Below are 27700 nucleotides of genomic sequence, written 5' to 3'. Positions count from 1 at the left end.
ATAACAACAACGTTTCACCAGGCAACGCCGGTGAACTGCTGTTTGTGTATGAGAAATCGGTTGGAAACTTTCCACATGTCAGCACGTTGTAGATGTCGTCACCGGCGCCAACCTTGTGTGAATGCTCTGAGAAGCTAATCATTTGCATATCACAGCATCTTCTTCCTATCGGTTAAATTTCGCGTTGTACCACGTCATCTTCGTGGTGTAGCAATTTTAATGGCCAGTAGTGTATTACTTATATTTGCACGTCATCTGCCAGTAGCAGAAGTTAGAATTAATAGGTTTCGTAATTGCTTGAGTTATTCATCTTTGCTACGTGTGCGTGCAAAGTGTTTCTTCAACAGGTACTCTAGTGACATGGCGGAGCTCAACAGTGGGATCTGACGACTATGGCGGCGCGCAGGATGTCAGCCGCCGCTCTGACGGACTTTCTGTGACGGTTGTGTTGCAGTGTAAGCAGGAGACGCATCACTGCTTTCTGTTTCAGCCGCAGGGGCCTAGCTTCCACCTCTTCCACAACTACTCCCCCCGCGTACACCCCCCGCGCCCCGCCTGACATCTAGCGGAGAATTCGAGAATGAGCAATGGCGCTCCCATCTCCCCGCCTTCGTCACTACAGGTGTACCAACAGACACACTCGTTCACACCGAGTGGATAGAGATGTTACTTACTTTTTCCATTTTTAAAATTTTGTGACAAGCCTAGTCTCACATTTTCACGTATTTTGGAAGTACATAGGCCACTGAACGACTGTTTTGGAGTCGATGATTTTTCACTGACGAAACTGTGAGTACCGTGCAAATGGGTCATTAAATACACAAGTAAGTGTTTTGAGGTCTCTTGCGATCCAAAGTTAAGTGAATTTCTATTCTAAGTGAATTTCGTTACCTAAAACTCTTTACAGTCACGACACTAATGTTCAAAGCACTAGTACTATCGGTACTGAAAACAAAGCTGATAACATACTATCGAATGGTATGGGAAAGTAACCAATATTTCAATTTTGCTGTTAAACAGAGGTGAGCGAAAGCCTTCTATTTATTCAATTTCTATAAATTTGTAAAGTCTCATGCTGAGGGAAACCACGTTTTCTCACATGTCATACATTTGACATTTCATTTCCACTACCACAAAAAAGTTTCTTTCTGCTCCAGAAGTGTCTCATAATTTCGCATTCACATCATCCAAATATGTTGCGTCAGTGGCCATTTTGTTTGTGGCAATTTCTTGATCACCAGCAAAGTAGGATATTGCGTATTCTAGCTTCTTTATATATACATCAAATTTTATTTAAACTCTTTCATATCGAAAGTCAAACTTTTTCAAAATTATTGGCTGCAAATAATTATTGTAATTTGTCAGTGGTGGAGCACATAAATTATTTCATCAGCCTGCTTTTCAAACCACAGAAATATTTTTATCGAAATTGTTTTTGATTTGATACCTATGGCACAAAATAGCTTTTGGAATGCGCATCTAAGCAACAAATACATTTTTTATTGTTTCAATAAACACACTGTTCACTTAAAGGACAGGTGCATGGCATTTTTGGAACGCATTACTCGCAGATAGATGATCTATTTTTCTACGTTACGCTATACGCATCGCACCTGCTTGCTAAGATTAGCAACGCATGTCACAGTTGCTAGACACTTGTGCTCTATTTCAAAAATGTTATGTTCCTCTTAGGATTACATCTAGTAGAAACATGTGTGATGAATTGATACCATTTACCTTGACACCAGTACACATTTAGACTTCACATATCCTTACGATACTCTTTTTGTAGCATGAGTGTGTTCTTTCTGAAATGATTTTCTTTATGTTTCGTTCTTATGTATAGAAATGCAATTTTACTTTTAACATATGGATTTCATTATTTTAACTACAATTACATAAGTGTCAAAATTTATAACAAATATAAAAAAGTAAATATGATGGTGTAAAGAATTATGTCATTTGACTGCTCATTAAAGAAAATTTAAATTTTGATCATAAATTAATTGAAAGTTAAATTACTACTATAAAACTATTTTAATACTTCCATTTATAAAGATAAATTTATCGGGACCTGTCTAAATAAATCATGCAATCAAGTAATACTTCTGTTACAACTTTTGTATTGTTTGTTCAGTACTGAGTTTTTATGTTGAATCCTAATACCTGCTTTTCCTTTTGTTTTGATATTATTCATACATTCGGTATCTTAAAGGATTTAACATTTTTGAAATAGACGTTGCTTAAAAGTTATAGTGAGGACACCAAATCTTAATTAAAATGAAGTTGCCGCAAATATAAAAGAAATTTTTGATTTTTCACTAGCCCACATTCCACATATTGATTAATGAACTGAAGTTGGTTTCTAAATACATGCCAGTGCTGACTTTCTCTGCTCTATTTCTCTTTCAGCAGCGCATTTGAGGCTGTAGCTTTAGGAGCCATCTGCATCTCCATGAGAGCGCAGAATGTATAACGCTGTTTTCAGATACTAACGCTAAGGCATCGTCAACTAACTGCTACTTGCTAAATTAAAATTTCAAAGTTATTGGCTTCTCGATTTCTTTTCCAATGCACTGGTTGGGAATGTCTAAAGCGAACTTTATTCAATAGTACCTAGTATTTTAAATTTACATTACTTCTTTATTTTAATTTTAGTGAAGTGTCAGGTAAGTTTAATCTGCTTATGCATTCCATCTCTTGGTTCTAAGATGATAATTTTCCTCTACTTCTTAAAATAACTGTAAAGAATTATTTCATAGAGAAGCTCTACAAAGCCTAATATTGTCCTGTCCTAGCTGAAAATATGCAGTAGTGTTTTTCTCATTCGTCAGAATCATAAATGGCTTACTTGACAACAATAATTGCTGTTCTGTGCGAAACAAAAACATTTCATTACACGAATGTAGTAAACAGCAGTCAAAATGTGCTCACCACAACGTCTAAAATTCTGATATAGGAGTAGCATGTACTTAATTTCGTGGTAGAGACCGTCTGAAGGTAAATGACCTGTCCTCCACTTACACATGCATTTTTGGGATGTATCTGTACATTTTATAGCAGATTGAATTTTCCTTGCTTCTGTTGAGCTCTATAATTCTAATCATGAGTGGAGATATACGGCAATCTTTTTCTAAGATATACGGCAATCTCTTTCTACTTTGATTAGCTCCTTAATTTAAAATTGAGTATGAGGAATCACAGAGTGAAATATTATTGAGGTACTGGACATGTCACAAAATATACATACATTTTGCAACATGATTGCCTGACGTTCCAAACTATTAGTCGCAATCCAAGGACACGGGACATAAAGTTGATCACTCCAAAGAGACATCACGTTAACCTCTGTAGCCTTGACTTTGCCCTCAGTTTACTGAGGAAGAAAGTCTTTCTCAGGCATGGCAAATCCAGCTGAAGCCACTCGATGAAATTAAGCTCAGGTGATTTAGATTGGCCTTTCAAAGGCTGACATCATGACCGAATATATATCAAACCAGAAATGTACACATGCAGGCATGATAACTCAGCTTTTTCAATCTCGTAAAATGAGAGTTTCTGCAGTCACGAAGCTGTAGAAGGACCGTTGGTGAAGAAAAATTTGAAATAAAAAATCTGTGTCGTTCACGGTAACCGGAATTCTCAGCCCACGTCGTGCATACAAAAATATCCCCAAAATATCACAGAATCATCTCTGGCTTAAACAACACGCTCGACACACTGTGGGCCCAACGCTTCATTAGGCCTCGATGCACTCATTCATTTCTGTACTTTAAGATGTGTCTTCAGATCACACTTTACGCTTTCAGTCATCTACTCTCCACTAAGTTTTGTTTGGCCCACTGAAGACATGCAGCCTTCTGTGCCAGTGTGTGCAATGGACTTTTTCAAGGTAATCAACCCCAAATTATTCATTCCATGAACTACATTCAAGTTTTCATTCGTAAACTGGTTGAAATGAACATTCAGTCTCTGACTGTAGCAATTTACTATCATGCATGGTTGCTGTCGGTTTCCAGCCTCTAAGTGCTACACCATTCCACACCATTCCGTGTGGATACACCAAGAAGTCTGTTAATTTCACTTACTGCGTAATTTAGGAGAAGTCCAAACATTATTGCTCCTTTCTTCCATTGCGTCACGACTGCACGTCGACCAACTGACTCTGTGCTTGTTACATAAAACAAACAGTTACACACATATTACCGCCGTCAGTGGTGGAGAGTTAGATGACCGTCTGGGACTTCTACACCATATGCAGCGTTCGAAAACGAACAGGGGGTGAATAAGGTTTTCTCTGGTAAGCGTGTTTTCTTACCGCTACTCACTCACTCACTCAGTCCTGTAGCCAAGGCCATCACATAGTTAATCAGCAATGCACCTTCCACCATGAACTGGTCGGGTGACATCGTGGCTTTGGGGTGCCCACAGGACGATGACAGCCATCTGCTTCGTCTGCAACCTGCCCATCCTGAGCCACCAGGTGGGGCTCGTCTGGCAGGGTGGCAATGGCTGGGACGACCTCGTCCGGGAGCAGGTACGTGTTTTGTCGAGGTTAACATACTGTCCATGCCCAATATGTAAATATTGGCCTTCCCTAACATAACCTATCCTAATTCAACGAAATATAGTCTAATGTAACCTAACAGAACCTAGCATAATCTAATATAAGCTAACTTAAACCACCCTAATCCAACATAATCTAACCTAACCTAAGAGATCAAAATCGAACATAAACTATCCCAACCTAACTTAAACTATTTAATGTACCGGGTGATCAAAAAGTCAGTATACATTTGAAAACTTAATAAACCATGGAATAATGTAGATAGAGAGGTAAAAATTGACACACATGCTTGGAATGACATGGGGTTTTATTAGAACCAAAATGCAGGATGGCGCTCCACCCCATATTGCTAGACGCGTGAAAGATCTCTTGCGCGCTTCGTTTGGTGATGATCGTGTGCTCAGCAGCCACATTCGTCATGCTTGGCGTCCCAGGTCCCCAGACCTCAGTCCGTGCGATTATTGTCTTTGGGGTTACCTGAAGTCGCAAATGTATCGTGATCGACTGACATCTCTAGGGATGCTCAAACACAACATCCGACGCCAATGCCTCACCATCGCTCCGGACTTGCTTTGCAGTGCTATTCACAACATTATTCCTCGACTACAGATATTGCTTAGGAATGATGGTGGACATATTGAACATTTCCTGTAAAGAACGTCATCTTTGCTTTGTCTTACTTTGTTATGCTAATTATTTCTATTCTGATCAGATGAAGCGCCATCTGTCGGACATTTTTTGAACTTTTGTATTGTTTGGTTCTAATAAAACCCCATGTCATTCCAAGCATGTGTGTCAATTTGTACCTCTCTATCTACATTATTCCGTGATTTATTGTTTTCAAATTTATACTGACTTTTTGATCACCAGGTATTTTGAAGCATACACAACGTGAATATCGCTTCTAAGAGCAAATGGTTAACTGTGGTCAGCAGCTGTTGAGAACTAGATGTTGCATCAACATGGCTAACAATTTAACTCTGGATAGTGGTTCCTAAGTGACACGAAATTTCCAAATTTCAGATTATATTAATGAAAAATATGTGTCAGATTTTCAAACACAATTTTCATTAATAGCGTCTGCTGTCAGCAAAAGATATTTGTAAATGAGCTTAAACTCATGTGGAACGACCATTTAACTGGTTGAATTATTTAATTAATAAACATATTCAATGACTCTCCAATATTTTGGAGTCAGTGCCATATAGCATATAGTAAATGGTAACATTTTTGCCCTTTAAATGTCCGTTTATTATATTTGTGAAGTTGTTGTACGAAATGCCAAAAGCGTTATCATTTAGAAAAAATATTGAGATCTATATTAAATTATTTTTGGTTTATTGGAATGGTAGGGGTTTGTGACTAACTTATAAACTTATAAAGTAATACCTGTGTTCCGTTTCAATCACTTTCACTGCTACGTAACTATTTACCTAGAATTGATAAGTTATCTGAATCTTATTTTGCACACGAAATTAATCAAATGTTTATTCCAACCTATTTAAAAATATAAGAACATCATACACGTATCGAAGCAAAGTCTTTTACAAATTCACTATTATTAATTTAAGAATAAATTACTTTCAGTTTTCTGAACAAAAGCAAGAATAAATAAATTATTAGGGTGAAAGTGGTGCATTTGTGTGTGCGTGTGTGTGTGTGTGTGTGTGTGTGTGTGTGTGTGTGTGTGTGTGTGTGTTTGTGTGTGATCCTACATTACTCTGAAGTTTCTGTATCATTGTGGACATAAAGATGAATCGTTTGACATAACATAAATGTATAGAGGATTCTTTGTGAGACATTCCAAATGGTTGTGGAGATATCTGTTTGAGTGGCGTGAAAATAAATGACACTTGCTCCCTCCCCAATGAGGACATCTGGGAGAGTCTTGCCCCAACAGTAGATTTTTGCATTTAGTTAGTCGTATGTCTAATTTCTATAGACGATACGCAACAGGTCTCGGACAGAGACTCAAATACCGGCATTCATCTACGTGCAGATGCTCGTGAAAAAATTAGAGCAGTATTCATAAAAAGTGTACAGGTTTTGAAGCAGGTTATTACATGCGTACAATGATGAGCCAAAACATAGTGACCACTGTTCACCGCGAGATCTATGCCTCCTGCTGGCGTTGCAGCCACATTACACAGTAACAAAAGTGAACAAGTTGGAGGAGAGACGAATGTGGAATCATTCTAGATACCAAAATATACGAAAAGAGGGAAATCCAATGACATTACCGACTTGACTTCATCTTAGGAATCAAGTCGAAGTCACAACTGCTTAACCATCCTATGGCGTAAGCCGAGGAATCTGCACCATACAGATTAACAGAACTGTCGGAGCCTCTGATCCAGACCCTTCACTCTACTTTGTGCTAAAGGACAACCGCCATGTCTAACAATGATGCTACAGATGGTGAGTCCCATCTTCATCTCGTAAGCAAGGCGGCTGTCTCTACCACTTGAGTAGCTGCCTGAAACCAGAAAGAATCTCTTCTAATTCAAAGTGACACATATCGTTAGTACTGACGTAAGCTACCACCTGAAATTGGCTGCATCCTATGCTCTTCATGGCATCTGGAACAACCTTTACACATCTGGAATGACTCCTCTCAGTGTGCACCCAGACTACACATGGATTCCTGCATCTGGCACAAGGATATTGTCAGAGACAGATAGTGTCAGAAACCTATACGTCAGATGAACTGTGGACGTCCTCCAACCAATTGCCCCCCCCCCCCCCCCCCTCCAACACTGTCCCTAGAAATTCTTTCGCTGCCGGCCACACCTTAGCGTAATCTCCCACTCCCCAACAGGTTTGCTGTCAATGACACTGCAGCCAGTATCTCGGGTGGCGGCTATAGTCGACCGACCTGAGGTCACGTGGGGACATCCACTGGATCCCAATGTCCGGCTTCCTAGACTGATCCCCATTAGCAGCAGCCTCAAGCCGTGTGAGTGACACCACCTGGAGCTACGACCACAGCATTACCAACCCACAGTTTCAATCCATACTAGGTACAACGGAACTATACTCTAGACACTACCTGTTTGAAAGTTAAAATATATGAACGAACTGTGTTCTCGCATTATCTGCTGCAGGAACGCAAGGTGCTGAGTCACCGACGGTATAACCAACACTCAGATGCTCTAACCAAAAGAACCAAACGCCTGTACGATACAAGGGTGGACAATACAAGCGGCGCTACTTCACACTAAACTGCTTCTGAAATGCAAGACTGTCTCTAGCAAGCGCTCAAGCGTGGAAGAAATTTGAAAAGTGAACTAGTAACCACAAAGATAACAGGAAATTAGCCGCACGTATGTAGCTCGTGAAAATGTAATAAACGCTTTATCTACAAGACACTACATCACTGACAAGATAACCATACAAGCTCGGAATACGAAAGGATGGGGAAAGAAATAGATTCTAATATTCAAAGGGACCATCCCAGCATTTGCCTGGAGCGATACAGAAAAAGTGACGGAAAACCTAATTCCGGCCGACCGGATGGGGATTTGAACTGATGTCCTCGAATGTGCTAACCACTGAGTCAGCTGACTGGGTATAAGGAGGCCCAGATATTACGCTGATAGAAATGGCCAATGTCGCACTATCAACACCTTGGCAACCAGCTAACAAATCCATCTCCAGTATTTCCATGCATGTGGGATATGTTGAATAAAATTTCATCATTACCTGAGCTTATTCGAAGTATTTTCATTGGACAGAAAAGTCATTCCTACAGGTGAAGACAGACGTAAGTCCACGATGGCTGTTGGCTGTGTTTCACATTAATGTAGCCCTTCAAATCACAACGTAGCATAGCTAAATTACACTATGTGATCAAAAGTATCCGGAAACCTGGCTGAAAATGACTTACAACTTCGTAGCGCCCTCCATCGGTAATGCTGGAACTCAGTATCGTGTTGGCCCACCTTTAGCCTTGATGACAGCTTCCACTCTCGCAGGCACACCTACAAACAGGTGTTGGAAGGTTTCTTGGGGAATGGCAGCCCGTTCCTCACGGAGTGCTGCACTGAGGAGAGGTATTGATGTCGATCGGTGAGGCCAAGGTGATCTATAGGTTTCAGGTCAGGACTCCGTGCAGGCCAGTCCATTACAGGGATGTTATTGTCGTGTAATCATTCCGCCACAGGCCGTGCATCATGAAAAGCTGCTCGTTCGTGTCGAAAGATGCAGTCGCCATCCCTGAATTGCCCTTTAACAGTGGGAAGCAAAAAGGTGCTTAAAACATCAATGGAGGGCTGTGCTGTAATAGTGAAACGCAAAACAACAAGGGGTGCAAACCCTTTGCATGAAAACACGACCGCACCATAACACCCCAGTCTCCGAAATTTAATGTTGACACTACACACGTTCACTGGGCATTCGCCATACCCCCACCCTGCCATCGGATCGCCATATTGCGTACCGTGATTCGTCACTCCACACGACGTTTTTCCACTGTTCAATCGCCCAGTGTTGATCTCCTTACACCAAGTGAGGCGTTATTTGGCATTTACTGGCGTTATGTGTGGCTTATGAGCAGCTGCTCGACCATGAAATCCTAGTTCTCTCACCTCCAGTCTAACTGTCATAGTACTTGCAATTGATCCTGATGCAGTTTCGAGTTCCTGTGTGATGGTCTGGTTAAATGTATGCCTATTACACTTTACGACCCTCTTCAACTGTCGGCGCTCTCTGTCAGTCAACAGACGAGGTCGGCCTGTACGCTTTTGTGCTGTACGTGTCCCTTCACGTTTTCATTTCACTATCACATCGGAAACAGTGTACCTAGGGATGTTTAGGAGTGTGGAAATCTGGCGTACGATGTGTGACACAATGACACCCAGTCATCTGACCAAGTTCGAAGAACCTGAAATCTGCGGAGCGCCCCATTCTGTTCTCTCACGATGTGTAATGCCTGCTGAGGTCCCTGATGTGGAGTACCTGGTTGTAGGAGGCAGCACAAGGCACCTAATATGAAAAACGTATGTTTTTGGGATGTCCGGATACTTTGGATCACACAGTGTACATTCACATGCAGTCTGCCTCCATCTCTCTATCTTTGGAAAGGTCGAATCATTGGCATGAGGAACATAGGACCGTCATATCGACAGGTCACACAGGCGAATGGTGACGAAATGGAATCAGGACTACAGTGTGACAAGAAGGGTAGGCACAGGCCTTCCAGAAGGACTACATGATGATCGGCTTGCTCGGAGGAATACTCGGATGACAACGTTTAATCCGGACAGAGGTTACAGGCTGGATGCCACCGCGAACTTTTGCACACTCAGTTACGGTCTAGAGCAGTCTTGCTTCCTTTATCGCTGACATCACTACACAATACTAATGAGACTTGCAAACTATGGGGCCAGAGAGAGCTGGCCCGTTGATGGCTATTCTTTGGTTCACAGTGATGAGTATCTTTTCTGATTATGGATGCCTGATCGACGTCAGCGTGTTTACAGATGACCTGATGAAAGATCAAACCCAGCAGCGATTATCGAGACCCATAACTCTCCATCCTCGAACACTGATTTGGTATATCTTTAAGGAAAGCCGAATATTCGCTAGTACAACAAACTTGCAGTCTTCATGAATTGACACGAGCTTATCAAAACATTGCTCAACGTGTCATTCGGATGTAGTTTGCTTCTGTGCTGCAATGGCTATACCATTGTATTGCTTCCAATAGGGTCACACTTCATACTGATGTTGGTTAAAGACAACAGTTCCGAACGTTTAATAATTTAACACCTCTTACGTGAAGAATATTTCGACAATGTTTGATAAATATAGGACTTACGGGTCATGGTGTGACATTATCCATTTCTCTCAGTGCACAGCTTCATCAAAACAATTTTTGGGAATGATCAGTTTGTCTGACTGTTTTGATGTCGTCCGCCATGAATCTCTCTCCTGTGCTAACCTCTTCATCTAGTAGTAGCACTTACACCCTACATCTTCAATTATTTGTAGTGTGTATTCCAGTCTAGTACTACACTTTTTGACCTCTACAGCAACCGAAAGCACAACGGAATTTAATTACTGCTTCGTGTATCAAAACATGTTCTGTCATCCTTCTTTCTTTCAGTGATTTTCGTATGTTACTTTCTCGGCGATTTCGCAAAGAACCTACTTATCTCTTAATTTACATGTCCATCTACTTTTCAACGTTCTTCTGCAGCACCATATCTGAAATGCTTAAATTTTTTTCCGTTGTGGTTTTCCCACTTCCCATAATTCACTACTATACACTGCTGTGCGTACGTTCTCATTTATTTTTTTCCAAAATTAAGTCCTATGTTTGAAACTAGTAGACTTCTCTTTGCCAGGAATGTCCTCTTTGCACAAACTAGTCTGCTTTCTTTGTCGTCCTATCTTCGTCCATCAAGATTTATTTTGCCTCCAATACAGCAGAATTCCTTAACTTCGACTACTTCGTGATTACCAATTTTGATGTTAAGTTTCTCTCTATTCTCATTTGTGCTACTTCTCATTTCGTTTGTGTTTTTCCGGTTTACTCTCAGCCTCTGTTCTGTACTCATTAGACTGTTCATTACATTCAACTCATCCGGTAATACTTCTCCACTTTCACTGAAGATAGCCAAGTTATCAGCGTATCATACCATTTATATCCTTTCATTCTGAATTTTAATCTCACTCTTGAACCTTTATTTCATTTGCATTATTACTTTATCAATGTGTAGATATGACAGTAGGGGTGAAAAATTACGTCCCTCTCTTATACCCTTTTCATGCGAGCACTTCGTATTTGATCTTCAACTCCTATTGTTCGTTCTAGGTTCGGGTATACTTGTATATTATCCGTTATTCCCTACAGTTTATCGCCATTTGTCTTAGAAATTTGAACATATTGCACGCTTTTACATTGGAAAACATTTTTTTAAAATCGACAAATCGTATGAACTCCCCTTGGGTTTTGGTAAGTCTTACGTGCACACAAAAGGTGTGTACGACTTTGCACTAGGAGTTTGATTCCGTCAGTTGATTATCCGACGTGCTGGAGGTCGTGCTGTTTTCTTGTTCACTGATGAGACCACTTTCAACTGTGACCATAATTTCATGAGCTGAAATAGCAGTATATGGAGTACTGAGAATTCGTAGACATGCTTGTCTCAGATAACCGGCAACGATTACCTCACAAGTTGTGGACTGGAATAATTGTACAGTCTTAGAAAATTTGAGCTTATTTGCTTCCATCCTGTTTGAATGATGGACCTCAGGTGGTATTTATTCGGGACATTCTGGCATGTTATTGGTGGCGGTATCATGGTGCCGTATACCATTTGGATGTTAATGCCTGTGAGCATCAGAACGACTCATACGTATGTCGTTGGAATGAAAAAAGGTGGGGGAGAGGAAGCCCTGTTACATATCGCTACTGAAAACCCCTGAAAAAATAGCCAGTAAACAGATACGAAGTTTGACACATTGAGTGGAAATAGAGCTTACATCACTTTCCTTGAATACGAAAAATAAGCTAGAAATCTCACTGGTGTGTACCGCCAGTTAAGGTAGAAATAGCTCTTGCTACTGTAGTGTGTACGCACAATAAGTGAAATGTGGTTCTTGCTATCCGTGTTACAAATTTTAACCCTTAGGTTTGGTAAACGCAGCGTGTCGGTTGGGTAAAATACCGTATATTCACACGTGATTTTGGAGTTCTAGCGATGGTTATGCAGAACAAAGACGAAAAAGTAATTCTAAAGAGTTATGTCCCAGTTTCTTTCCCATGTAAGCCCTGTATAAGGTTGTGTACAATTTCTTATGACCTCATCAGAGAGTGGGTTTCCAATCATAACTAACCCTTGGAGTGAAGCTTTTATGGTGTCTAGTGCGTAGGGTATGTGTGTTGTCAGGGCCCGTTTTCTTCCCTGTCTCGAACCAACCACAGCACGTGCTAAGTCTTTAATTCAGCTTGTGTGTAGCTGGAGAAGAAGCCTTACCTCTTCTCGTGGCGTGTAGTGCGTTGTACGCGTGTTTCTGGTGGCGGCAGGTGGAGGAGTCGACGCTGCGTCAGCGGCTGGGCGCGGGGCGGCGCGACTCGGCGGCGCAGATCACGTCGGTGTCGCCGCCCACCGAGACACAGGAGACGTCGCCGCCCACGACGGCGGGCCGGCGCCGGCGCTCCTCGCTGGCCCAGCTGACCGACATCTTGCGCGAGTGGGGCGGCGGCAGCTCGCACGGATCCCGCTCGCTCAGAGGCTCCAGCCACAAGGACCCACTCACCAGGTGGCCGGCCCCCCACTCTGACTATCCAACTGCTCAACTCGCCACCACCCTCCACATTCCTCTTGTCTTACTCCCTGAATGAGAAGGATGGTTCCAACTAGCGCAGCATCACGACTCCATCCACCACGACCCGCTCACCAGGTTCCCACCCAGTTTGCCTGCCCAATCCCTCAATTCAATGCTGATCCTACCACATTCGTCTTGTGTTACAATCACCCTGGGTAAGTGGGGTGGTTACAGTCAGCTCAGCTACGTGGCTCCAGTCACAAGGACCTACTCACCATGACGCCCCCCCCCCCCCCGCCCCCACTCTGAGTGCACAACTCCTCAACTCACCACCAGTCTTATCTCATTCCTCCTGTCTTACTCCCATCCTGAATGACTGGGGTGGTTACAGCTGGTACAGCTGTATGACTATATCCACAACAACCCACCCACCTGTTTCCCACGCAATCTGCCTGCCCAACACCTCAACTCACCACTAGTCTTATCACATTCCTCTTGTCTTACACCCATCCTGAAAGACTGGGGTCGTTACAGCTAGTAAAGCTGTATGACTCCATCCACAACAACCCACTCACTAGGTTCCCACCCACTCTGCCTACCCCAACCGTCACCGCTCCTGTCACATTCCTGTTGGATAAGTGGGGTGGTTACACCCAGCTCAGCTACATGGCTCCAGTCACAAGGTGCTGTTCACCAGGTGGCCCCCCACTCTGACTGCAAAAAAATGTTCAAATGTGTGTGAAATCTTATGGGACTGAACTGCTAAGGTCATCAGTCCCAAAGCTTACACACAACCTAACCTAAATTATCCTAAGGACAAACACACACACCCATGCCCGAGGGAGGACTTCAACCTCCGCCGGGACCAGCTGCACAGTCCATTACTGCAGCGCCCTAGACCGCTCGGCTAATCCCGCGTGGCATCTGACTGCAGTATTATTCAACTCACCACCAGCCCTATAACATTCCTCTTGCCTTACACTCATCCTGAATGAGAGGGTTGGCTGCAGTTAGCACACCTGCACAGCACCAACCAATAGGACCCACTCATTAGGTGGCCCTCACTCTGATTGCCAAACTTCTCTACTCTCCATCACTCTCACCACATTCCCCTTCTCTTACACTAAGTATTTGTGTGTAGGACGGTGGTAGCCAACACAGCGACGAAATCATCTGTCTATGATATTAACTAAGCTCCCATTTATGTCTTCTTCAGGAGTATCGAATGCAGATTCAGTCGCTCACTCTCTGGACTCCAACCCAACCGTTTGAGTCCACAGGCTGAAACTTTTCCACTGTCGTTCTTTGTGCACAGCTGGTGTGCGCAAAATTATTTTTCCACTTATAGCGATATAATGCTCTAAACGCTTGATCTTAGAAGAGTTTGGTGATTTGTGATAGTTTGTTTTAGTCTCAGTACACAGTCATGCATGTATTTCTCCTATGCTTCGAACTATTATATGAAGCAATGTTTCTGGATACATGTAAAAGCATTTTCCTTTTTATAACTTTAGGAAGGCTACGGACTTGTATCGCAGTGCTCGTAATTGTGCTTCACAAGCAATGTGACAAAAATTTGCTTTGAATTAATTCCATTGACTTTATATTTGGGTCTATGTTAATACCGAAATTCAACTAGTTTTATAGCGTTTCTGTTCGCATCTAGAATAAAACCGAAATTGAATCTCAATGTGTGCTGTGTGATCTGAAGAATGAATATGATCAAAAGTTTTAATTTTTGTATAAAATATCTTTATCTTGTTAGCATATACATCTGATGTATCAGACTTGTTCCTTTGCTGCATATGAACCCAATGTGTTTCTTGAAGATCAATGTAATATCAATTTTTATATTCCATTTGCTAACTTTCACCATCACTTGTGGGGAGCAAGCTATTGTCAGTATGTTTGTCAATTACCAAAGCATATTTTACGGCGCCAATCTAGGAAAACCAGTCCCAATACGTCGAACATAAAAAACCTACTAAAGTTTATTCTTGTCCCCGCAAACTCTGTTGACTATTGCTTCCAAGCAATCTATTAATGCCATCGATGCCCATGTCAGTATGAAATATTATCTCATTTACTATCACTCCACTGAAAACTTTTCCCTGCTGTCAGAAACAGTAGCAGCAGGGCTGCATATCGAGAGGAGATTGTACATTTCGTCTCATCGCGATTACTTTTCACTTCATAGGATGTGGTGTGGTTTTTACAAAGTCCTCAGCTAATCCACCATATTTTACTGTGGGATATACTTCCACGATATTTTCCAGAGTCTGCCCTAATGTTCTGTAGTCACAAGTTCGGCTGCTCACACATAATAAGGCCTTGCATCTTATGGTTGACTGGGCATGGGTATTTGAAACCTTGGAGTGCTTTTCTCACATTGTATCCTTCTGCCTCCACTTGTTCTTCTGTATCAACGTATTCTTGTACTTCGCCATGTTCTTCTGCCATGGCATATCCTTCTGTAAATTTTTTGCTTCACAAATTCTTAAGTCCCAGCTGGACTTACGTCCTTCGCTCACCCGCCCCCGCCCACCCTATCCCCGCCACATATCCCTCATGTTTGAAGTACCATTTCGCCTCAATGTACCTTTATAACTCAACATACCCTTGAATATCAATGTATCGTATTATTTCTTTTGGATTTTCGTTACCAGCTTTTATGTCACCTCGTTGCCTCTGTCGAACTGTATTATGGGAAGCAAGAAAGAGATGTTGGTTTTTTTTGGCAGTATCATCGTTCTGTAACACAAACTGCAAGCAATTATTAACTGGGTTCTTTATTCATAAACAGAGAGCTACTTAGCTTAAGTTCCCATGTGCTGTGGTACAAGCTCTCCTATATTGTCTACTTTAGCCTCACTGCTGGTGAAGTAGAAGTCTGCTATGTTCACTATAAGGTTTTGCTATATGTTACCTGTCTCTGTGCTAGAGGCTAATTCTGCAGCTCTGAGTCGGTGACACGCTTGAACTCACTAGGTGCAACAGGCTTGAACTAGCTCGAACTAACTGAACTAACTGACCCTCCGGTCCATGGCGACCAAGAAGGTTTTGGGTGCGCGTTTCCAGGGAGTCTTGCATCGGCCTCTATCGATACTCTCGTAACCTCTATGCCGCATGGTGTGATGGCGCCAGGATACACCAGCACAATTTCAATATATCCACATATCTCAAATTACCCTTATGCGTCAATTTGTCCTTCTGCCAGGCCATATCCTTCTGCCATTTCATGTCTTTCCATACTCTTCTGCCTTGACATATTAATCCAGCTCAACATAGCCTTCCACCTTCATACAGCACCGCAGATCAAGTTATCCTTCCTATTTAACATTTCTTTCTGCCTCGCAGTATTGTTCTGGCTTGCAGTATAGTTCCAGTTTGATGCATCCTTTGGCTAAAAACATTCCACTAAGACATATCCTTTTGCGCCAAGGTATCCATCTGTGTCAATGTACTCTTCCATCTCCACATTCCTGCAGCTGAAACGTAACATTTTTGCTCGCTGTATGGTTCTCCAAAGGCTTATCCTGCTGTACCCCTCTGCCTTGATATATCCTTCCATCATGATGCATACGTCAAGCTCTTCATTATCTCTCCAGTCCGAAATTACTCACAGTATCCTTCCAGTATGAAGTGGTTTTGTGGCTTTTAGTGTCCTTCCAGCTTATAGTATCCTTTTGACACAAAGTATCTTTCTGGGTACGAGCGACTTTCTAGCTCGAAATACACTACACCTCACATATCTTACTGTCTCAACGGATTTTCCTGTGTAGCAATAAACTTCACTTACTGCATGTTGTTCATTAGCTCCTTGTGACTATGTGGTTCGACTCAAATGCACAACCCATTAAGTGGGGAGTGCAGTTGCTTTTACCATCGCAGTAGATGATTACAGTACTTAAGATTAAGTCCATACTGTGTACGTAACGCGATGTGACGTGGTGTTGGCACAGCCGGCGGGAGACGCTGGCGGACCTGGCCAAGTCGCTGCCCTGGGGGCGCTCCTCCACGACGACGTCGGCGCCGCCCCCGGAGACGCACACCTCGTCGGGCTTCGGCTTCCGCAAGAGGCGAGAGTCCTCGGCGGACGCCACGCTCACGGGCCGCAAGCGCAGGGATTCCTCCGCCATCTCTGACCTCAGGTGAGACACACAGACTCATTCACCACTAAACCTCTCGTCAGAGTTATTTTCTTCTAATCCATTAATTTAACTTCACACTTTGCCAAACACTCCTCCAGCTGTTAACTATCCTGTTTCTTTCTTCTGCTATCCATTTTCTTTCCTATTTTTTGGAGCTTTATGTTTCCAAACGCTTCCCACTCTTAATCGTGTTTTGTCTTCAATTCCTTGCTTATTTTCGCCACTTTCTTATAAGCTTTCATGAAATTCCCTAAGCCAGTTGGGTTTTCCTTTTAATTTTACAGCATACTGAACAACCTTTCTTGACAGTCTGCTATGATATATTTTTAGGATGTGCCTACGGAACATTCAATGTTATAGTCACATTTTCCATTAGATAATTATTGAACATGTAATCTCCACTGTTTTCTGAGCCTTGTAGCAACAGATAGTCACGTGGTGTAGTTTGCCAGAATTGAATATTGTTCCTTTCAGGCAGGATATCAAGAATGCATCTGACTCATCAATGAGGATTAAGGTATGAATTAACCTAAAAAAAAGCAGAACATATTTTGATGATATATTACCATAAACGTCTACAAATTTTAAAAAGGGAGGTTTGAAGAATCAACTACTATCATATAATACAAACTTTGATACAGAAACTTTTGCAAACGAATTTAAAAAATCCTGTATTTGCTTTGTTGTAAGGAATATTCTGACATCTTCAGTTAAATATATCCGATCAGATGAGCTATAATATAGTGTAGAGAGAATTTAAGATATAGATGAATATTTTATGTTTATCAGCTGCCTTATATTTTTACCTGTAGGAGTAATATTATGTTTAAACTAAGTGTGCTCCTTTATGTATTACTATTTCTTACTTTTGCTCCTAATTTGAAATTTCTTTTTCCTTTCATAATTTCTCTGCCAGCTGTTGCAGCTATGTTTTCACCATCTGAAAACTTAATTGTACATTCTTTCTTTTAAATTAAGTCTAAAATTTTAGATACTTCAAACCCATATTCCAAATATTTTTGCGCACTTTAAGCAATAAATGCTGTCTTTATTCACCTTGCAATGAGTTAATGCCTTCAGTCCCTTAACTAAACTTTCCCAAAGTTAGTATCTGGAAAACAATAAATGTAGCCAAGATGATTAATTTAAAAAGAAAATATTTATTCATCCAGTCACCTATTTCTTTACCATGTTTCTCTGATTTCCACAAAGCATGTGGAAATTTAATTGTTCAAGTTTGATCAAAAACCGTATTAAATATGAAATACCTTTCAGATTGTTGATGATGAAAGAGCCGAATTCCTTTGTCAATATTTTCATACATCCCACATTTTCATTCTGACTATTGTTATTGCCAGTCATTTACTCAACATCAGTAACCATCCATCTACTAATATATCAAATTAAATTCAGTTTGTACTTTTGAATACTTCTTTCAGTTTTCTTTTGATACTGATTTTCTTTTTTGTTTTTTTTTTTCATTTCATCCCAGGTCATACTAAAATATTTATTCAGTTTAAGGCCTTACAAGACCAGATTATATTACTATTTGCATCATCATGATGATAAATTTAATGTGTGTTCAGTGCAGTTCCTTTATGACATTTCTGTTCTTCTGCATTTAAACATTAAATAGTATATGTTCTAAGAGTTTACTAAACAATTTGTAACCAAACAACCTTTATCTTCAACAAAAGGCATTCCATTTTAATTTCACTTGTGCATGAATAATGTAAGGTTTTTATGCATTCCTTTCTTAATGCAATTGTGTAATCTTCAGATGATTCATGCATTCTGATACCTAGGACTTAGACATTTAGTTTCTTTTCTTTTACGTCAAAAGCTGACATTGGAGTTTCTTCTAGTTATGAACCAAAACGTCCTTCATTAGTACCAACACATGACAAAGTCCAAGATTTCATAATGTGTGTAATTGTTGAGAATGATGAAACTATCAATTGTAATAGAACTAAAGAAACTGCAATATTATGTCAAACAAAGCGATTTTATACACCATATCAGTGTCTGAAATCGAAACCAATTGATTTAAGAACACATGCAATATACTTCATACAAATTAAGATGGGAAAATTATATTTCTGTAGAACAGAACATCTTTTCATTTCTTTACTGTTTTAATACAATTAGCTTTACCATGTCGTTAGCAGAATATAGCATAAATAACAATGAGATAAACAGAAAAAGAATCAAGTTCTTTATCTATCAGAATTTCCTGGATGATCCTTGAAAGACTGTAAAGAAATGATGAGGAAAATTGTTTTAATTGTACCTTTTATGCAGCTGGCTACTTTCTTCAGCGATGGTCAGATGTTAATGATGCTAGAGTTTAAATAAAATAGTCTTTGAGCACAAGGAAAATTTTTGCAGATGGCGTGGATGTTTGTGTTCCAATTGTGGGATAAGGAAATGAATACGAAATTGAATTAGAGAAATAAAACTTATTAATTCGATGATGGCAATATCGTTTTATAACTGACATATACAAGAAAGTGTTCAAATGGGTGGTAAACAAAAGAATTTCAAAATTAATATTATAAATTATTAATTTCAATACAATTTCATGTAGCTTACTGAACATTTGTAATTTCCCAGACAACTGGAAGCGTAATCAAATTGCTGACTGAACACTATCTGTACATGTTAAACTTCATAATATATAAAATGTAATTTGAATATTGTCTGGAGAATACTGAAGAACATGAAGCTGCTGAATTCGAAAATGTTGAAACAAATTATGGAAGGAAACATAACTGTATTCTGATGAGAGAAATAAATGTAATGGTTAAAAAGATAAAAATACCTTCAAATTGCCAAATTTTAGTCTGGTTCTCATGAGGTACATGAGAAAGATATGAAGAATGAGAAGTATATGGTTTAAGCTGAATTTTCTTAAGATGTTAACTAATTTCACATTTATTTATTCCTTGATATTATATTTTGATCTTACCTATTCCCTCCTGATTTGGACCCTACTTCATATCTGGTACTGGAATATAATAAAATGGCTGATTTTTAGTTTTTGTTTATTTTTGTGTGACCTCTTTCAGGCAAGTACTTTTGAAGATTTAAAAAAGGTATGAAATATTGTTTAATTAACCTTACATTCATGTGTATTTTCAATTTTACATGTTTTTTCATGAGCTCCAAAATTTAAATATTGTTTCAAGTAATTATTATGTAGGCTTAAGGGATCACTTTCAAACGAAACAAAGAGAGATTTTAATGTATTCTTGAAGTCCTCTAATACATTTTATGGTAAATAATTGTAATGCCTGAACTAACACAAACAACCGAGCAACACAAATAATCCACTGTCTGCATAAAATGAACTGGGAGTAAACTACACTCTGTGGACTTACGGGTAGAAATGGGAAGCAGGGGATTCTGACCTGTAAACTCAATTGAAAATGACTGATATCAGTGTCTAACAGATAGATTTTTGGTCTCTATGGTCATTACTGACATATGTGGTTACATACAATTTCAAGTCTATCACAACAGAGAACAATGTTTGCAATTATCTCATTGTCAATTGATGTTATATCCTAACTTACCTTCCACTGTGTGGCACAACATGACAATCTTCGTAATTTATTTCGCATCAGATACACTGCTCAGTATGTTGTTTCAAGTCAAAATTCATGTTTGCAACAAAGATACTGCAGTTCATACTTGAGACTATGTTGAGTGTTTATTTACTGAATTAAAATGGATGTATTCGATGTAGAAGCAAAATGTTAAGATGTAATGACATGAAATATCAGTAAAAACCATTCTGACACACTGAACTTCCAATTTAATGAATACATTGTGACAAATGAAAATTAATGTGAGACCAAGACTTGAGCCACCCTTTTCCTCAGTTTATGGGATCGCTCTAAGTTTGTTGACACCAGTGCCTACATATTTAAATTGTATATTACAGCACTGAGGATGGTCACTAAGTGACCGAAAATCGATTTTGCGGTTAATAAAACAAAAAAATACGACCAATGCTGTCTCTCCTTCCAAGTATATCCATTATCTGGTCGTGGTGCACAGGACACTCCATGGAGTCGCCAATCAATACCTTTTTCTCCTCTTCTTCAGCAGTCGCCTTAACCATTAGGCTGTCCAAGCACGTCTCCAAGCCCGATTAAACTGTCTGTATCACTGATAATCCCGCCTATACTTTCATAAACAACATCTATAGGTATTTCCACATGGTGTGTGGAAGTAGCTCCACTGTGGAAAATCAAAACTTGGGAATAGCAATTCAAAGGAAAGTGTTTAGTGGAATGTCTTAGCTTATCATGTCATACAGATCTCGCGTCCGTCGTCCGTCGTAATTTAATATATTATTATTGTTATTATTATTTTTTGATTGTTGCCGACTTACGTGGTGGGCCTTAATAAAAATGATATTTCATTTAATTTTGATTTTACGATTAAAAGCTTTCTTGAAGTTCTCCTTTTTCACAATATTAATTTCAAATTATTTGTTACGTTAATGAATGTTAGACTCGCTGAATCTTAAAACATGAGCATATAAGTTGAACAATGTAATAAACTTTTCATATTAATTTCCTCGGCTAGTCAGTTCACTTTAAAGCAAAAGATCTTTAGTTATTAATTAAAATTGCAGCCCACACACGCGCGAGAGTATTTTTCTTACCTCCGTTAACCATTGTATTGTAGTCGGAGCCCTGGCTCTGGCTCTCGGCTATGGTACTGAAAATAAGAATCTTAAAGCTACGTATTTCTGCAACTTCGTGTGGCTGTGGAGAAAAATTAATATTATGTTAATAGTGGGCGAGTATTTCGCTTCCGCTAATTTCATAAGTTAATATCGCCACGTAATGGCGTCGTTGGCTGCATCGGCCGCTGCGATTGTTGAACTGTAAATTGTTTGAATGTAGGTTAATTCAAGGAAGGCAGACTTGAAATCCGGATCACCTCTTACGAATTAAAAGTGCACAATAATATTAAATCAGTATATTATATGCTTAACTCATACAAATATGCTTACATTTGCCAGCACTCGCAAGATGTCCGTCTGTACATCATCAAGACAAGTGAAGAAATCGATTAAAAAAATTAACAAAAGAGCGTATCTTGTCGTCTCTTTAGATCATTTTGTCATCAATTATTTCTTTGCATTGCATTTCCTTGCATTTCTCGACAGAGAAATTATTGTTTTATTTCTACATGATAAAAATATATTATTAAATTTTTAAATGTCTCTTCTTTATAAATACTGTTTTTTAAGTCTTTCCGTAATATAGCAGTGGGGACGCTATACAGAGATCACTGATATCGTGGAGGTGACTGGTGCTGTAAAGGAGGGTATTGGGGTTTAAATGACGGTCTTGCTCAAATCTTGATTTAGGACAACGTAATCTTTATAATAAGTATTGTGTTCTATTTATCTCTGGTGACCACTGGATGACAAAATTGTCATGTAATTGTGATTAAAAGGATTATTAGATGTCCTAAATTGGATACAAAGTAAGAGAACAAACATGAACAGGAAATACAGGGGGACCAGAGAGAATTTTTAAATGGGCTCATCTGATGCCTGCATGATCTTGTTATACCCATTATGAATCAAATGATTTTATTTGAAGATGACGAAAAAAACTAGATATTCTTGAGACTATGTCACTAGATTATTTTGTGTATTATACATAGACATATATGTGTGTATGTAAGTAATCCTTACTCAGCTCTTCTCACTCACTAATAGGTGTAAAAAACCATCATGGCTGCCACTAATCAACCAACATACCCAGAATGTTTTTAGATATGAGACTAAAGGAAATAATTTTCAGCTATCATTGGTTTCAGAAGCTATCATTGGGTTCAGAAGTTAAGTCACATAGTGCTCAGAGCCGTTTTTACATATTTGGTTCAAACTGCCGTGCACGCTCAAGGCTTACATGTTCTGTTCACTCATCTTGACATATGCACTTCTCGATCAGCTACTATGAGTGAACTGACATCTTTTTTCAACTATGAGCAGCAACATTTCTTGAAACTGGTCCATGTATTCCAGAACTAAGTGTACATATCGCTTCTTTATCATCCCCATTCCAATAAATTGTGACAGTAAGGGTGTCTTACCCATACTACACTTTTTCCTAAGCAGGAAACCATATGTGTGCTAAGTTTGGTGGTAGTTTCTCTATGGGTTCGTCAGTTATATTACATATCACCCCCTTTCTTCTCCTACCCTGACTTTTCTTCCTTAGAAATGCTAGTGGTGCGCTAGTCCCATTGTACTTCTTTAACATATAATAACTGCTATATGTAAAGAGTTTGGTTCAAATCACTCCCAGCATTCTGGAATCACCCTCACCCCTATGGGTAAAAGCCATCAGGACTGTCACCATTCAGCCCAGCACTGTGAAAACTATGGAAAGACACTAGTATACTTTTAAATTCCACTTCATGCGTATCTCTAGGAGTAGCCCAGTCAACAAAAGAAAATTGGGGGGGGGGGGGGGGGAGAATTGAAGAGTTAAAAATTTTTGTGCAGTGATAGGAGATACTGCTGTGAACACCATAGTTAAAGTCTCTTCCACTATGGTGTAAGTATGTATTTGGCGGTGGAGGGGGGGGGGGTTGAAGGTCACTTTCTTTATATTTTTCTAAATAACTCGTAATCTGTGGCTTCATGAAAAAATGTTTGCCAGTACAAAATTACAGTACTGTACATCAAATTTCCTTGACTGAAGTTTCTATTCATTTTTTTCTAAAGGACTAACAGCATCCACATCGCAGGGGATGGAAAAACGCACATGATTAATAAATTGTGTTTTACTGGTATAAAATTAATGTTTGTCTTTTTACTAAAAGGATTAAGAACAAATCTGATAAGTATGTACCACGTCTAAGCGCAATAGAGACTATTAAGGGCTAAATTGTTTTCTGGGGGTGTAAGTGAGTGGAGGGGAACTGATGGAGTGCAGATGTGTGAGGATAGGTAGCTTGCTGGATTGTGCTTGTGCAATTCCCTGCTCTGTAGGTCTACAAATTGAAACACAAGTGGGTGATTTCCCACTCTATCTGTTGAATTTGCCACAAAAATCAACTGAAGAATACTTCACAAAGTTATGCCGACCTCTAGCGGCGCCGCTTGTCAGTCACTGGCGATGCAGTGAAGAGACGCGCGAGTTAACACTACTTGGAATATAGGTACGAGCTATTAATAATAGTAAAACAAGAAAGCGTTGTGGGCAGAATCTTCGGAAATCGCTATACACTGTTGTACACTGCTATGGGAGAAACTTATTCTTAGCCATCATGTACGGCAACTGTAGCGCTGTTGTGGGATAGACAACTTTCCTCGCCACGACGCAGTTCACTTTTCGTTTTGCAGACACGCTGAATCTACCGAACATTTCTTAAACAAGTCTGCTACATGGGTAGACCAAATAACTTGACTGAGTTAATCTTTACATAGTTGAATTATGTCCATTTTATTAAATGAGCACCTATTTGCTGTTGTTATGTGAGATTTTGTGTAAAATATGTTCCTATAATCAAAAGCTGAAAAGCGTATAATATGTAAATGTAATGATGTCAGCGAGCTTTCTAGTATTGGTGGATGAGGTACTGGACAGGTAAACGTGGCAACTTGCTGCTGTCTGTCGTTGACAGTGCACTGTAAAGCTTTGCAATTGTAAAAAAGTGACTTTTAAATGCCAAACATCTCACCCTACGCTGACACGCCACTGGCGGAGATTTTTAACATATTGTTCATGACACTCCACCCTACCATTATACAAAAATCAGCGATGTTTCGTCTGTTCGACGTTTTTGGTCCTTGTTGACTGGGCTAGAGTGCTACAGTTATTTTATCCCATAATATCAATTTTCCAGACAGTAATAAAAGTATCTAGCGTGATTGATATTGCTCCAGGAATTTCACAGTAATGCTTACAGGTCATTACTCTCCCCCTCTGACCCCCAGACAGGGTTGTTAGGGGTGTCTTACCCCATTGGTAACCGCTTCCTGGCACTCGGTCATATGTGCACCAAGTTTTGTTGGAATTCTACCAGGCATTACAGAGCTAAGCTTGCATGTCACTATTTTCCCATTACTATATGTGCCCCACAGATAGGCGTGCTAGGGGTTTTTACACCTACAGTAACCGTCTCCTGGTACCACGTCATATGGGAATAAATGATGACTAACTGAAAACCTCAGCTGCCGACAGGTGTTGTTGATACACCTCGATGTGGACAGCTGAAAATGTGTGCCCCGACCGGGACTCGCACCCGGGATCTCCTGCTTACATGGTAGACGCTCTATCCATCTGAGCCACCGAGGACACAGTTGAATAGCGCGACTGCAGGGACTTATCCCTTGCACGCTTCCCATGAGACTCAGATTCCCAACTGTCCACAATACTACATATGCATTGTACCTTATAGACATTTGCCCACCCACTCATTACTCGCGCACGCTTTGGCGAATCCCGTAAGAGTTTGGGCAACCTGTGCGCATTCGCACAGACGAAGGTCAATGGCTGGGTAGCCTTTAACTATATATATACGAAGACAGTAACCTGTTCCCGGTCGGGGCACACATTTTCAGCTGTCCACATCGAGGTATATCAACATCTGTCGGCAGCTGAGGTTTTCAGTTAGTCATCATTTATTCCAGAAAAAAGCTGCACAGTCATCAACAGTAACTGTTCTTTCGAGAACAAGTTACTGTCTTCGTATATATATAGTTAAAGGCTACCCAGCCGTTGACCGTCGTGTGTGCGAATGCGCACAGGTTGCCCAAACTCTTACGGGAATCGCCAAAGCGTGCGCGAGTAATGAGTGGGTGGTTGATAGAGAAGTGCAGATGTCAAGATGAGTGACACAGAACATGTAAGCCTTGAGCGTGCACGGCAGTTTAAACCAAATATGTAAAAACGGCTCTGAGCACTACGCGACTTAACTTCTGAGGTCATCAGTCGCCTAGAACTTAGAACTAATTAAACCTAACTAACCTAAGGACATCACACACATCCATTCCCGAGGCAGGATTCGAACCTGCGACCATAGCGGTCGCTCGGCTCCAGACTGTAGCACCTAGAACCACACGGCCACTCGGTCCGGCTATCAAATATGTATTAGTATTTGAAAACCACTGGTGGCCACATATGCCTAGCACTCCTAATTGGGGGTTTGGAAAGGGTGTGACACCAATAATAGCTGAAAATGATTGCTTTTAGTCTCATATCTAAAAACATTCTGGGTATGTTGGTTGATTAGTGGCAGCCATGATGGTTTTTTACACCTATTAGTGAGTGAGAAGAGCTGAGTAAGGATTACTTGCATACACACATATATGTCTATGTATAATACACAAAATAATCTAGTGACATAGTCTCAAGAATATCTAGTTTTTTTCGTCATCTTCAAATGAAATCATTTGATTCATAATGGGTATAACAAGACCATGCAGGCATCAGATGAGCCCATTTAAAAATTCCCTCTGGTGCCCCTGTATTTCCTGTTCATATTTGTTCTCTTTCTTCGTATTCAATTTAGGACAACTAATAATCCATTTAATCACTATTACATGACATGTTTTGTCAACCAGTGGTCATCAGAGATAAATAGAACACAATACTTATTATAATGATTATGTTGTCCTAAATCAAGATTTGAGCCAGGCCATGATTTAAACCCCAATACACTCCTCTACAGTACTAGTCATCTCCACCATATTAGTGATCTCTGTATGACATGATAAGCTAAGACATTCCACTTAACAATTTCCTTTGTATTGCTATTCCCAAGTTTTGGTTTTCCACAGTGGAGCTACTTCCACACACCATGTGGAAGTACCTATAGATGTTGTTTTTTAAAGTGTAGGCGGGAATATCAGTGATACAGACGGTTTAATCGGGCCTGGAGAGGTGCTTGGACAGCCTAATGGTTAAGGCGACTGCTGAAGAAGAGGAGAGAAAGGTGGCTCAAGTCCTGGTCTCACAATAATTTTCATTTGTCACAATGTATTCATTAAATTGAAAGTTCAGTGTTTCAGAATGTTTTTCACTGATATTTCATATCATTACATCTTAACGTTTTGCATCTACATCGAATACATCCATTTTAATTCAGTAAATAAACACTCAACATAGTCTCAAGTATGAACTGCAGTATCTTTTTTGCAAACATAAATTTGACTTGAAACAACATACTGAGCAGTGTATCTGATGCGAAAAAACATGGATGGATATAGAAATAGAGAGAACGCCAATAAATTACGAAGATTTTCATGTTGTGCCACACAGTGGAAGGTAAGTTAGGATTTAACATCAATTGACATTGTGATAGACTTGAAACTGTATGTAATCACATATGTCAGTAATGACCATAGTGATCAAAAATCTATCTGTTAGACACTGATATCAGTCATTTTGAATTAAGTTTACAGGTCAGAATCCCCTGCTTCCCATTTCTACCCGTAAGTCCACAGAGTGTAGTTTACTCCCAGTTTATTTTATGCAGACAGTGGATTACTTGTGCTGCTTGGTTGTTTGTGGTAGTTCAGGTATTACAATTATTTACCATAAAATGTATTTTGGGACTTCAAGAATACATTAAAATCTCTCTTTGTTTCGTTTGAAAGTGATCTCTTAAGCCTACATAATAATTACTTGAAACAATATTTAAATTTTGGAGCTCATGAAAAAACAAG

General features: G+C 40.0%; 1 protein-coding gene across 1 annotated transcript in view; it reads left to right on the top strand.

Annotated features, from left to right (window-relative positions):
• The first annotated feature begins 4433 nt into the window (after window positions 1-4433).
• LOC126425214 (serine/arginine repetitive matrix protein 1-like) overlaps window positions 4434-27700 on the top strand; it is a 109133-nt gene continuing 85866 nt past the window's right edge. Inside the window, exons 1-3 of the mRNA XM_050088171.1 lie at window positions 4434-4537; window positions 12600-12835; window positions 16804-16992. Of these exons, the coding sequence (XP_049944128.1) occupies window positions 4436-4537; window positions 12600-12835; window positions 16804-16992 (527 nt within the window). The 5' untranslated portion in view covers window positions 4434-4435. The remainder of the gene's footprint in view (window positions 4538-12599; window positions 12836-16803; window positions 16993-27700) is intronic.

Source organism: Schistocerca serialis, chromosome 10 (assembly GCF_023864345.2).
Source record: "Schistocerca serialis cubense isolate TAMUIC-IGC-003099 chromosome 10, iqSchSeri2.2, whole genome shotgun sequence".
In the NCBI taxonomy this organism is placed as follows: domain Eukaryota; kingdom Metazoa; phylum Arthropoda; class Insecta; order Orthoptera; family Acrididae; genus Schistocerca; species Schistocerca serialis.
This window is presented reverse-complemented; position numbering and strand designations above follow the sequence as displayed.